We start from the raw sequence: 12,890 nt of genomic DNA on the forward strand, positions 1-12,890 counted from the left end.
TATGAGAGTAATGGGAGTTATGGTGCAGCACGTGGATGGTTGGCTATTCTGATGGAATGTTATAGGCAGACCGCGGCTACGATGTACTTTAATGTATATGGTAGCTGAGAGATCCCTTTAAATTTACTACAGGTAAAGAATGTGTACAGAAGTGCGTTATCTGTTGGCAAGGTGTGCACGGAATCACGCTTACCCTTCCACGCTAGCCGAGCTTTAACATTCCTCAACCTCAAAAGCATAATTCTAATACCCCAACTCCTGTAACTTACTTACCTCCTTCCCCTGCGGGTATCTGGATGGCTATCGACGCCCTACTACCATTTAGACTGTAAGCTCTACAGGACAGGGACGTATTATTACCTATTCTAACTAGTGTATGAATATATTACATTATAATATATAATATTATATAACAATATATTATTAATATATCCACTTATTATACTGTAGTTTCCACTTAAGCATTATATATATATATATATATATACACAAAGTACGGTATCTATCTATATGTATACATATATACGTCTATATATATATATATATATATATACACAAAGTACGGTATCTATCCATATGTATACATATATACGTCTATATATATATATATAATGTATGTATATATATATATATATAATATACTGTATATATACACACACTTAATCAGGAGGTTACAATAGGGTTAGATGCAATACAGGGAAGTTTTCTTTTACAGAGAAGGTAGTAGATCTTCTCTGATGTCATACTCTATGTTTATATATATTGAGGTCAGACACGCTGATTAATTCTGATGTATGAGGAATGGAAATAAAGAAACAAACACGTGGCTCTTATTCTTCCTGATCGTTACACACACATTACTGTAAGTGCGGTTTCATGACATCATAAACAATGTAGTAATTTCCCCAAAGTCTAAAATTGTATATTAAAAATGCATATTTTGATTGATCTCTGCGTATTACGCAACCTCATTGCTTGTCAGAGTTGACTATAGTTTTGATTAACCCCTTCATGGCCAGACTGTTTTTTAAATATTGTATCATTTTCTTCTTTCTCATTTACTGTGCCCACACAAATTGTATATTGTTTCTTTCAGGAAAAGAAGGGCTTTCTTTAGATACCATTATTTTGATCATATGCTGTATATAAAAAAATAGAAAATATAGAATATATATATATTCTAACATTTGTTTTTTTGGCAAGTTATAGGGCAAGTACAAATAGCGTATTGCTAACAAAATAACAGTTTCTTACATTATGACCTCTTGTTCTAACATTTTCCTCCTTTGACCCAAACTTCCCTCATATACTCTGTATCCCTTTCCCAGTGTGACTCCGAGACCTAGAGAAGGTATGTTGGCACGTATCCAGTCCCACAGTACAGGACACTGAATTTCCCCCCAAAAAATATTTAAAGAATTGGTTCCTCAGAGTAAGGAAGAAGATTGCACTGCAGGCCCTGGCAGACATACTAAATCCCACCCATATGACAGAATAAAGAACAACAATTGACCACAGAGTAAGGAAGGAAGGACATTGAGGGGCAGGGTACAGGGCAGGCACTGGCAGGCAGACACATCCAGCCACAAGACTGATTTCCATTCCCTATATTAGAAAAAAAAGAAACGATCCCCTAGAAGAAGGAAGGGACTTGACGCACAGGACAGGGCACATGGCAGGTTAGGCACATCCCGCTACATGACTGATCCCCCCCCATATTAGAAAAAATAAGAACGGATTCTCCAGAGTAACGAAGGAGAGAGCCACATCGGCAGAGGCAAGACAGGGCCAGGCTAAAGGCTAACGCAGTCGATGTTTTGTGTAAGTGGAACGGCACCTTTAATGATTAAATATCCGGCTGTTCCCTTCAGCTGACGCGAGACCCCCTAACCCAGATAACTAACTCGGGCCATTTAATACATAATTTTTTTCTTTAGGAAGCCCGAGGTGCGCGCTCCTTTTGGTGCCGCATTCTGTGCACAAGGCAACAGAAGCCAGACTACGATTCCGAGTTCCCTCACGGAGAACTCGGACAAATTCCAACCCCCCCCATGGGAGGGTCGGATCTTGAGTCTCACCCCGAAGAGTGAGACTCCTTGCTGGGTTTGTAGAGAGAGGAAGGGGCCAGAAGGCTCCCAATCCTCCTCCAGCAAAGTCCAGGCTTCACTGCCTCTTAAAAAGAAAACAGTGTCCAAAAACGTGGGATCAAAATCGTGTGCCTTAGAATCGTGAGGGCCAAGCCATGAATTTCAAACCGTGAATCAAATAAGGGGGGCAAATTAATCGGCACTCGTGAAAACGAAGTGAATTATATAAATAAAGAAAAATAATTTAAGGACAGACCATTGCTGGCCTGCCGGATTCAAAAATAAAGAACTTAACCCCAGGACCAGAAGGTACCTGGGGAAAAGGTAGTGCTGACGGGCCGCCAGTGGAAACGTGCGCTCACCGTGTGCAGTGGCGTGCAATACCACACACGGTGACTCCAGCATTTCTGCCAGGGCAATTCCACCTCGGGCTCCATCTGCTATCCCGAACCCTAAGGCCAGAGGATCAGCATAGTCCCCCCCTTCCCAAAGAGGAACTACACTTGATCTTAGGCAAAAGGCCGAGAAGCCATTTAATACATAATAGGAGAACCAAGGGGAGGGGCCTGTTTCCATGGCAGCCAGTATCAACAAAACTCTGAATTCTGCCCTGCAGCTTTCTCTGCCCCCTCCTGCCCCGAGTCATCACGTGGGACGCAGCGAGATGTTCCTAGGGGAACCCAAGCTGCAATTCTGCACCTCTAGGACAAGGAGCATGTAAGAACCTGTATTTACTTTTCTATATTTTGGTAGAAATACAGCAAATGAGGGAGCCCATGTAACCATGGATACGGACTATTAACGAACATATCAGACCCATTCGGCCCCATCTAGTCCATACTTCTTCCTGCTGTAAAGATCCTCATTTTAGATTCAAAGCCATATACCTATCCCTGTTCTCTCGCTGTATTACCCTCTACCACTTCTGCTTGGAGGCCGTTCCGTATACCTACTGCCCTCTCAGTAAAGTAAAGCTTGCTGTGTACGGTGGCGGAATTATGTGCCTTTTGACCCACCATAATCATTCCGCGCGTGCGAAATGTTACCCCGTAATGTGATTGAACTCCAACCTGCCACTGGGGCACCACAAAATTAAATATTTTTCAAAGTATTGTTTTTTTTAATTATTATTTTAATAGAATTTGGATTCAGCATTGCGGAACTAGCGCTTCACGTAATCTTTGCTTTAATTTCTTTCTTTTGTGTTCATCACAAAAAAACCTGCGTTCCAGAATTCCCAGAAGTTATTACTGTTATTATTATTTATTGATTTATATAGCACCATATACCGCAGAGATGTACAATAGTAGCGCATCACATAACAATTGGAATTACAGAAACAAAAGGTAAGGAGGATCCTGCTCAAAGGAGCTTACACTTTAACTCCGTATTCGGACTCTTATAGCATCGAAGTCACGCTATGGCCGACACGACAGAGCTCCATCAAGCAGCTGCTTTGGGGGATTACGATTTGGTGTCCGTTATACTAAAGAAGGGGCTCCACGATCCAAATTACAAAGACATGGACTGGAACGACAGAACGGCCCTGCACTGGGCGGCAGCCAAAGGTAGCGGGATTGCGGGTGGGCTGGAGGGCTGATCATTTTTGCTGCAATCCCACCTGTAGCCACAAGGTGGCTCTAAGCATTTGCAGACACGTTTTGCAAGAGTTTCTAGCCTGACCAGATCATTTCCGTGCTCCCTACATCAGATTTCCACGTCACGCTGCTGATTTTCAAGCTACGGCTGTAGATGCATTATGGGATTGCGGTTAGGGGTACTCTAATTCAAGATCCTTACCTAATAATGTGATAGAGTACAGTCATTGATCGTAAAAATGTGGCATCGGTTGAGAAATTGTTTTGATTGATCAATTATATTTGTTTTGAGCCAAAAACCTATTGGCGCACCAAACTATTCCAACAAGCCATACTAACATTGGACAGGTCTGTCTCGCACACACGGTGGAAAGTTTTACTTTATTAAAAGGGTAGTAGGTACATAGCCGTTGAGTGGAAGTAGTGAAGGCAAAAAAAGTTACGGAATTTAGGATCATCATAAAGCGCAAAGGAAGACGGCTGAATGGTCTGCAGTCCAAGTAAAAAAATAATTTCATCATGCAGGACAGTCGGATACGGTCAAGCTGTTAATTGAATACGGGGCCCGGCCCTGCCTGAGGACAGACATCGGGTGGACCCCGGCGCATTTTGCTGCGGAGTCCGGGAAGCTGAGCGTTCTCCGAGCCCTGCATTCTCTTCATGCTCCAATCGACATGGCAGACATACACGGGGACACCCCGAGGAGGATAGCGGAGATATACGGCCACAAAGAGTGCGTGAAGTTCCTGGAGGCGTAAGTACATTACCCAGGAGAGCGCGGATGAAAAGCCGAGTGTTAAGGGTCTTTTGCACCACTTTCCGCTTCTTCTTCATTTAGTTTCCCATTATCTCGTTACGTTTACCCATATCTTACCCCAAACCCATGACGGCCACGCATTGTGTTCACTAGCAACATAGCAGCAAAGGTCAAAGAAGGTGAAGCCTATTGTCGGCTGCTATGGGCTCGGTGGTCGGTTGGGTGCAGACATATCAAGGAGAAGACAGAAGGACACCTCGTTGGTAGTATGGAGATGAGATGACCAAGAGATCTGTATGATCAGCCAACACGCTGCTCCTTTCCAGGCAGGAGGGAACACGGGCCTATTGTAAAGATCCTCTGATCTCTCAACTGGCCCAGATCTCCCTTGTAACCAGCCCATTGAGCAGCAAGACACTGGGGGGGCCAGATCAGACCATCTGCCCCTCGGATTTGCAGCGGGGAACTGCCGCCCCTAGGCCAGGCTACGTCTTACAATGTCTTAATATGCATTCCTCATTGCTAACGCTGTCCCTTACAAGATATTACAAACGAGCCCTCTTTTTGTTCCGCAGCGCAGAGGTAGAGTGCCGGGATCACCGACGGGCGGCGGAGTTGGTGGGGGACCCCTTGGATGAGCAGGACGAGGACTGGGAATCTAAACGGAGCGAATTACAAAAAGCCCAACGAAATTCTAAAAGGGACGTCAAAGCGATTAACAAAAATTTCCTCCAGCCGCTGCTGAGCCGCAGGTCCTCGAAAACCGGAAATAAATCCCAGAAGTAAAGTTGTCCGGGAAGGAAAAGGAGATTAACAGAGAGACGTCTGATAGAGCGACCCTCATCGGATATTCCTTACCCCCTCTTACTACGGTAATCGTAAGCATTGAATAGAACGTGGATAAAGGGAGGCTATTACCAGCAACAAAGCAATAGAATTTGTTTCTTACATGACCACTGGTCTGGCACGACAAGCATGTGACAAGGCAGTGGTGGATAAGTAGAGCAGCTGTCCAGCAGAAGTGGTAGAGGTTAATACAGTGAGGGGATATAAACATGCATGGGATAAACATATGGCTTTTGAATATAAGACTCTTTTGTGGAGGCTGGGGGTGTTACATTTAAGGGACTCCTCCAAAACATCACAGTTTTATTGTGGTTTTGACCCAAGTCACAGGGTAGCTTGCATTTGAGATTTAAGGTCAAAAATGCCAAATCAGGTAGTTGGAGCACAAGGTGCTGCAAGAGAAGGGTCTGCCAAGCCTGTTTCAGAAAGGAGGCCATCGTCTGAGCCCCTGGACCCCGCTAGACGGGGAGAATAGGTCTGATCTGCCATCACGTTCTATGTTCCCCAACCAGCTACAAATACACTGATATAAGGAGAAAATCTGTGCATCTGTATTATGCAATTAAGCATTTTTTACATATTTTTGTCCCTTTCAGTCTCAGGACTTCCACCAAATTAAACTCGACGGGGAGCAAGGCTTTTGAATGTAAATAAGACGAGCACCATATAAAATAAATAGTTAATATATAGAAATCATTTATTACCGATAATAAACAGGGAAATCCTGCAGTTTAAGTGTAATAAATAATCCATTGTCAATAATATATATATTCAATAAATTGGTAAAAAAAGCACCTTTTTGAGTGTCCTCTACCATTTGCCTCCAAACAGGTTTACCGTTTAATGAGGGTTGTTTAAAAATAAAAATTCCCGTCTTTTCTTTAATTTAAGTGTAAAAGGGCAAAGATTGCTCATCAACAAATCAATCCCAAATCTGGAGCTGATGAGCGCAGTCCCTCCGATGCGCTTTCTTTCTCTGACACTGTAAAGCACATTTAGAAACGTATAAAGTCACATGACCAAGTTTACATTATAACAGACAACCTCAAAGAAATTAAATAATATATAATATAAATAAATACATATTAATGTGGTTTATGAGTTAACCATAAAATGCATTCGTTAAAAGTCAGCAAATAAATAATTGCTTTAGGGAGACGTTGCAGCCCCCCCTCCTCCTACCCGGTGGTCCGAGGATTCTCGCCACTGGCGTTTGAAGCAGGAAAGTACTCCCGCTAAAATCAAAGGGTCCGCAAAGCACAGACTCCCCCCTACAATGTCTGCAAGGCCAGCACCAGAGCGGACTGGCGGTAAATATATTCCACGCATGGCAAGTAGCTGGGTGGTGGGGAGAAGAGCAAATGGTGTGTGTGAGTGTTGGTTTGTGGTTGGGTGTTTGTGTGTGTTTCTGCAGAATGCCCCCATGTGTTCGTAAAGGGGACAATAATGCCATCATATGCATTAATGTGCATATGATAGCTGATTGTCCCTTTAAGTTGACATATATATAATATATATATATATATATATATTAATGTGTGTACATTAATATGCACAGAGAGTCCTACAGGCAAGCGTCCAGAGGCTACTTTAAAAACGATACTTTATGCTGTTCTTGCAGCAGTAAATTATCACTTCTTGTCTAGAAATAGATCATTTGCGGGACACTAAATGAATATGGTATGAAAGATAAGTAAAGAGGATTTCAGATCTTCTCGCCACATCCCTCATTTAAAAGGAAAAGTTAAAGCTTCCATCTAGTGTATACAGTCTGTAACCGGAGTGTCACTCACCGGAGTATCAAAAGGAGCTCACTCCCGTCAGCCGCCTGATCTGCTCGTACGTCAGCCAAAAGACCAGCGACCAGGGAGCCTGCAGCCAACAAACGGAACATTTTATATCCGCGGTCATCATCACCGGGGATCCGAGTACAGAAGCCGCCAGCGACTCACAATTACATTCTATTTTAAATCTAAATCTTATATTTCATTTTTCTGAAAACAGAAGATGTAAAAAATAATTCTTAAAAAAAAAATATTCTACAAATAAGTATGAATTTTAACTCCTAACTGAATTGGCTCTTCTATAGCTGTTCAAGCACACCTGGAGTAGTATAACATATAATACCTACGCAGAGTAGGATATAACTATTTTAGCTTAAAATTCGAAGGAATTCTGTACATATTCACTACCATTCAAAAGTTTGGGGTCACTCAGCTGTTTTCATAGAAAACAAGGACATTTCTGGCTGTAACATAATCACAAAAGGGTTTCTAATGATCAATTAGCCCTTTAAACTTAAACTTGGGTCAGTGAACACAACGTGCCATTGGAACACAGGAGTGATGAGAGTGATAAAGGAGTGATGGGAGTGATAAAGGGCCTTTGTACACCTATGAAGAGATTCCACAAAAATCAGCAGTTTCCAGCTACAATAGTCATTTACATAATTAACCCCATCTGTGCTGGCTTGTTCATTCATTTCATGTTTTTTTAATAGACATTTTTCCTGTCAAAAACAAGGATATCTAAACTTAGTGAAAGTTATCTGAACGGTAGTGGGTACGACATGCAGAACATATAAAACAAGATCATAAGGCGTGTACAGAACATTCACCTGTAAAGCTGCTGTATATAGCTAGAACTGTTTAGCAGTTAGACTCCTTTTAGTAGCTGAATTTATAATCTAAATGTACCGTGTGCTCCCCCCCTCAAAACTAAAAAAAAAACACACACTAAAATATTTAACTGTCGCCTATAACGGGAACGTGTTATTCTTCCATGATAGTAATGTTACCATTCTCATCCAGGTTGGAATGAATCCTTTGTAGAGGGACATGAAGCCTTCGCCCCTTACTGCCTGCATGAAGCAGTCTAGGGAGGATTTGTACAGAATTCCCCTGGAAAACAGGCAAATTGTCACGAGAATTTGTATTAACGCAGATTTATTATAGTGATATATATATATATATATATATATATATATACACACACACACACACTTCATGTAACATTTGGCCCCATTCATATTTTTTCTGGGTATGCTTAATTGTCACATGGAAAAAAAACTCAGGCACTGATAGGTCGTTGCTATAGAAACTGAAAAGGCTTTTCATGAGAGGTATTCCCATTGAGTACCCATGGTTCATTATAAATAAAATCAGACATACCGTCCGTTTTTATCTCTTGGTTGATTCATTATCCTGGTTTTGATGACATCAGCAGGGGTTCCTAGCGAAGCGGCCACCAGACCAGAACATATACTTCAAAAGAAAAAAAGAATTATATATATATATATATATATATATATATATATATATATACACACACACATACATACATACACCCCCCCCGTATATACACACACCTACATATATAATGGAAACTATTCCACACCCCAATACTTGAGTCTATTAGTAAACCGATACATAATATATGAATACTGAAGTTCAGGCTTATTGGCAAACACCTTGCAGGTTAATTTTTGATAGTTTGGCTGATACGGGATTTATTCACCAAGGACTGGACTGTCCGAGAATAACCCCCATCTGCTACCTTTGATCTTTAGAAAGGCCTTGAGGAAAGCAACTCACGGCACAACCATTTCCAAACATTTCATTTAAACGCACTACCGTTCAAAAGTTTCTTTGTTTTTGAAAGAAAAGCAAATTTTGTCTATTACAATAACATGAAAAGGATCAGAAATCCAGCGCAGACGGGGTTAATGTTGTAAATGACTATTGTAGCTGGAAACGGCTGATTTTTAATGGAATCTCTTTATAGGCTACAGAGGTCCTTTATCACTCCCATCACTCCTGTGTCCCAATGGCCCTTTATCACTCCTGCGTTCCAGTGGCCCTTTATCACTCCCATCACTCCCCTATGACTCCTGTGTCCCAATGGCCCTTTATCACTCCCATCACTCCTGTGTCCCAATAGCACGTTGTGTTCGCTGATCCAAGTTTAAGTTTAAAAGGCTCATTGATGGTTAGAAAACCCTTTTTGCGATTATGTCACAGCCAGAAATGTCCTTGTTTTCCATGAAAACAGCTGAGTGACCCCAAACTTTTGAACGGTAGCGTAAATGCAGGTGATGAACGCGCTGCTGAGAATTCTGTATGAAATATACGGTTGTCTTGAATTGGCGCACGGAGAGGATAAATAAATAATAGGTAAACGTGGCTACCTGGAAAGACTGTGGCATAACATACTATCTTTTAGCTGCGTGTTCGAAAGTAGGAAGCGTTTCACGGTGTCGTACGTCGTCAAATCTGAGAAACACATTCAGAAAAGAAAGAAAAAAAAAAAAGGGGTTATGGTAAACAAAAATGCACTGCAGCATTGAAATGGTTAAACATAAAGAAAGCCCATTGTATATCGGTAACGGGGAGAATGTGGATTCAGTAACATGGAATCTCCACTCTCATAGGATTCTTCTCTGCTGGACGTCTATATGGTTTTGGGGTAACGGCCGGAATACGCGAGGTCGCTATATACTATTATATACTACCGTATTTTCACACCGCATGCCGGGTTTATTTAAGACGGTAACATAACTATGGAGTCCAACCAAAGACGTGGTAACTAATGGGAACACAAAGAGCGCAAATGCCGTGTCGGGCGACGCGAAGAACGCGGATAGGACGCTTTCAGCTGCTCTCTCTGGAAGAATTACCTCCCATGTTTACCAGAGCAGCCCTCTGAACGTTGGGCACGCAGCCGGCCCACAGCCCACGTATTCCTCCTTTGGAGACGATGGTCAGGAACGCGTGATACACGCCTCGCACCCTGCAACAACACACGCACCTGTATCATCACACGTCTCAAGTGCAGCGCCGCGGAATACAATGGCGCCATATAAACAATCATTTATAATAATAAGCAGCAGCGAAAGGGTGATCGGCCAACACGATCTGGGTCTTCAGGACTATATTCCTGCTAAAGGATAGACTGTGCGTTCAGGGGGCTTCATAATACCCAGTGATGGTTAATAGAGTGTAAGCTCACGAGGGCAGAGCGCTGATCTCCTTCTCCCCCGTGATGTCCTAACGTGCGTTATTCTTAATGTCCTCAGATTGGAATTGTCCCCTATGGATCCTGCTGGAGCTCCATAGGTAAATGGACCAGCATCAGATTCAATTTCCAACCCTGTTAACCCTTTAATGGCCCATTGTGAAGATTGTATGGTTGTGACTTCATGCAAACCTCCACTTGTCTTTATCTAAAGATACACTTAAGAGTCACCTGCCTTCAAGCAGGAATATCAAGCATAAGCGCTTGGCCCTGAGATTCAGGGTCACCCCCCCCAAGAGTTCCCAAGTATGCTTTACACATACAGGGGACCAGTGCGATAATACGAACTAGATGACTTGTGGCTATGAATAAAGTCCCGATCTTCCTCTTTCTGCCGTCTGTTCCAATAAACCGGACTTTAAGAGCAACCAGAGAACATGGCAACTCCCTACGGCGTTTACATAAGAAGTAGGACTCACCGGGGCGGCTTCCCTTCCAGTCTCCGCTTTCCTTCCATCTGCATCAGGACTTTCACTAGGTCTGTCGGACTGGCAAAAAACTGCCCAATCGCCCCGGCCGTCATCCCGCCGATCACAGCCTTCCTGTGGAATCGGGCACAGGACACGACCGTAAAACACTGCTGTCTACTCATCGCGTTAACGGCCACGTCAAATACAAACCAGGCTGTCTGTGATAGTGACCCGGTAGGACGCAGGTAATGAACCCAACTCACCACCAACCCGGGGAAGGGTCAATGCCCTAGGAAGGCAGCGTACAGGGGGTTAACATTAAAAAGCCCAACAGAGCTCTTGGGAACTGTCATTCCGATTCATTGATCTCTAATTACATTCGAAGAAGGGACCTATGAGTTCCTCTACGTTTCACTGGAACCTCAGCCCACCAAGCGGTATCTCAAGCTTCTTTGCTCCGCGGGGATGTTTGGCACTTACCACAGAGGAAAGTGTCCGCCGTCTCCTTTTCCAAGTTTGGAGTCTCGAAGATGCTCGTAAACCACCATCCGTACTCCCGAGTATACTGTCAGCGAGATAACAAAAGTGTGGTTCTCAAAAGAGGGCCCCGTGGCTAATAAAACCGCCAGAAAGCAACCAACAGAGGTCAGCAAGCAGAAGGTGGCACACCCATCACATACCCCCCCCCGTCCAAAAATATTCCCCCACTCGTACACAAGATTTACGTAGCTTGTTGAGGATGGTGGGAATTGTAGTCTAAAGAGCTGGAATATTTCAGCCTTGGAATTGCTTGCAGGAGGTCATCAGGGACTCTTCTCCAAGGACGGAGGCACCACCAGCGTGATAACCTTATCCAAGCAGCGAGCACATGGACGCCTCGGGTCCAACTGGCCATCATACCTCCAGGAGAATCTCTCAGCCAACCCAGGCATTCTACGTTCTGCATTCAACGGCCGAGTTCCAGGGAGGCTCTGGAGGATCGGCCAGTAATGAGGAGACACTAATGGCCTTCAGAATCCTGGATCCCTGCAGGCGAAGCTCATCCTATATCAGGGAGTAGGTGGGAAACACGCAGAACCTCTCAGGTTATAGCGGAGGAACGGAGCAGGTAACATTCCAGATGAGCGTTACCTACACGGTCTCACCGCTATAACCCGAAAGGTTCTGGAACACACCTGAGCGGGGTGCGTATACCTCCTTTACCCCCTGATATAGGAGGAGTTGGGTCCTGGTGGACGTAAAGCCATTTTCATTGGGTTTGGTCGGTTATAGAAACATATTACCGACGTGCCGATACACCGCTGGCGTGGCTCCTTGCCAAAGCTTCGGCAAGCCTTCCTCTCGGACAATCCCAAGGGCCGTACGGACCATCCCCCTGTACGGCACGGCCGGCGCCGCTTCGTGTCTTCTCAGAGCCGCTTCCCCCTGGATCTGCAGGCGGGTTTTGGTGAGATCGAGCGGGAATGTCACTGAAAAGAGACCGTAAAAGAGACAGACGGCCATTAGAATGCAGTGAAAAGAGACATTAAAACCGACAGAAAACGTGAAAGTAAAAAGTTTAATAAGCGTCTAGGGATGGATAAAGCCCTATTTTTTTTCTTTATTAATGATTTAGGGGCTGGTGCATCTAAGTGGTGTGAATGTGAAGTAGTGAAACATAGAATGCGACGGCATTAAGACCCATTCCACCCGCTATTCTTCCTGCTGTAGAGACTTGTGGGTCTCGTCTTAAATTCAGGAGCCATCAGCTTATCCCATGCATGTTTTTATCCCCTCGCTGTATTACCCTCTACCACTTCTACTGGGAGGCTGTTCTACTACCCTCTGATAGGTAACTTTTATAACTCACTCACTCACAGTACCTAGCTCGGCCACCGAGGCAGCACATGCGGACAGGATGAACTTGCTGACCCGGGGCCACCTGTCCGGCAGGGCGCTCTCCTTGGACACCATGGTCCGGGCAGCAGCCGCGGGACTACACGGGTAGGAGAAGGACAGACACTCAAACCCCGCACCCCACCATCTCCTCCGGGGACGCTTCGAACTTCGGCCAGTCCGCGCTGACCCACGCGTCACCCCCACCGGCCACCGTACTCCTGCATCGAGGCATGACGGGAAA

The 12,890-nt window shown here is 44.1% G+C and overlaps 2 protein-coding genes across 2 annotated transcripts; one reads left to right on the plus strand and one right to left on the minus strand.

Annotated features, from left to right (window-relative positions):
• The first annotated feature begins 3,507 nt into the window (after positions 1-3,507).
• Positions 3,508-5,228, plus strand: ANKRD66 (ankyrin repeat domain 66). The gene is made up of 3 exons (XM_089499209.1): positions 3,508-3,655; positions 4,211-4,439; positions 5,018-5,228. Exons 1-3 carry the CDS (start codon positions 3,508-3,510, stop codon positions 5,226-5,228), a joined length of 588 nt encoding a protein of 195 aa, XP_089355335.1.
• Positions 5,229-7,088: 1,860 nt separating this feature from the next.
• Positions 7,089-12,724, minus strand: SLC25A27 (solute carrier family 25 member 27). Its single transcript, XM_089499210.1, has 9 exons — positions 12,634-12,724; positions 12,055-12,240; positions 11,252-11,336; positions 10,781-10,903; positions 9,964-10,076; positions 9,475-9,559; positions 8,459-8,551; positions 8,086-8,188; positions 7,089-7,160 (listed from the first exon to the last, which is right to left on the minus strand). The coding sequence occupies exons 1-9, from the start codon at positions 12,722-12,724 to the stop codon at positions 7,089-7,091; spliced, it is 951 nt and encodes a 316-aa protein (XP_089355336.1).
• Positions 12,725-12,890: the final 166 nt, after the last annotated feature.

Source organism: Sceloporus occidentalis, unplaced genomic scaffold (assembly GCF_023333645.1).
Source record: "Sceloporus occidentalis isolate IW3139 unplaced genomic scaffold, rSceOcc1.0.p SCAF_131, whole genome shotgun sequence".
Taxonomy (NCBI): domain Eukaryota; kingdom Metazoa; phylum Chordata; class Lepidosauria; order Squamata; family Phrynosomatidae; genus Sceloporus; species Sceloporus occidentalis.

Coding starts and splice junctions, on each gene's coding strand:
- ANKRD66 (XM_089499209.1), top strand. CDS start 3,508: ATGGCCGACACGACAGAGCTCCATCAAGCAGCTGCTTTGGGGGATTAC. Junction 3,656..4,210: donor GCACTGGGCGGCAGCCAAAG/GTAGCGGGATTG, acceptor TTCATCATGCAG/GACAGTCGGATACGGTCAAG. Junction 4,440..5,017: donor TGCGTGAAGTTCCTGGAGGC/GTAAGTACATTA, acceptor TTTGTTCCGCAG/CGCAGAGGTAGAGTGCCGGG.
- SLC25A27 (XM_089499210.1), bottom strand. CDS start 12,724: ATGGTGTCCAAGGAGAGCGCCCTGCCGGACAGGTGGCCCCGGGTCAGC. Junction 11,337..12,054: donor AGCGGTGTATCGGCACGTCG/GTAATATGTTTC, acceptor TCTCGCTGACAG/TATACTCGGGAGTACGGATG. Junction 8,189..8,458: donor CCAAGAGATAAAAACGGACG/GTATGTCTGATT, acceptor CCTGTTTTCCAG/GGGAATTCTGTACAAATCCT.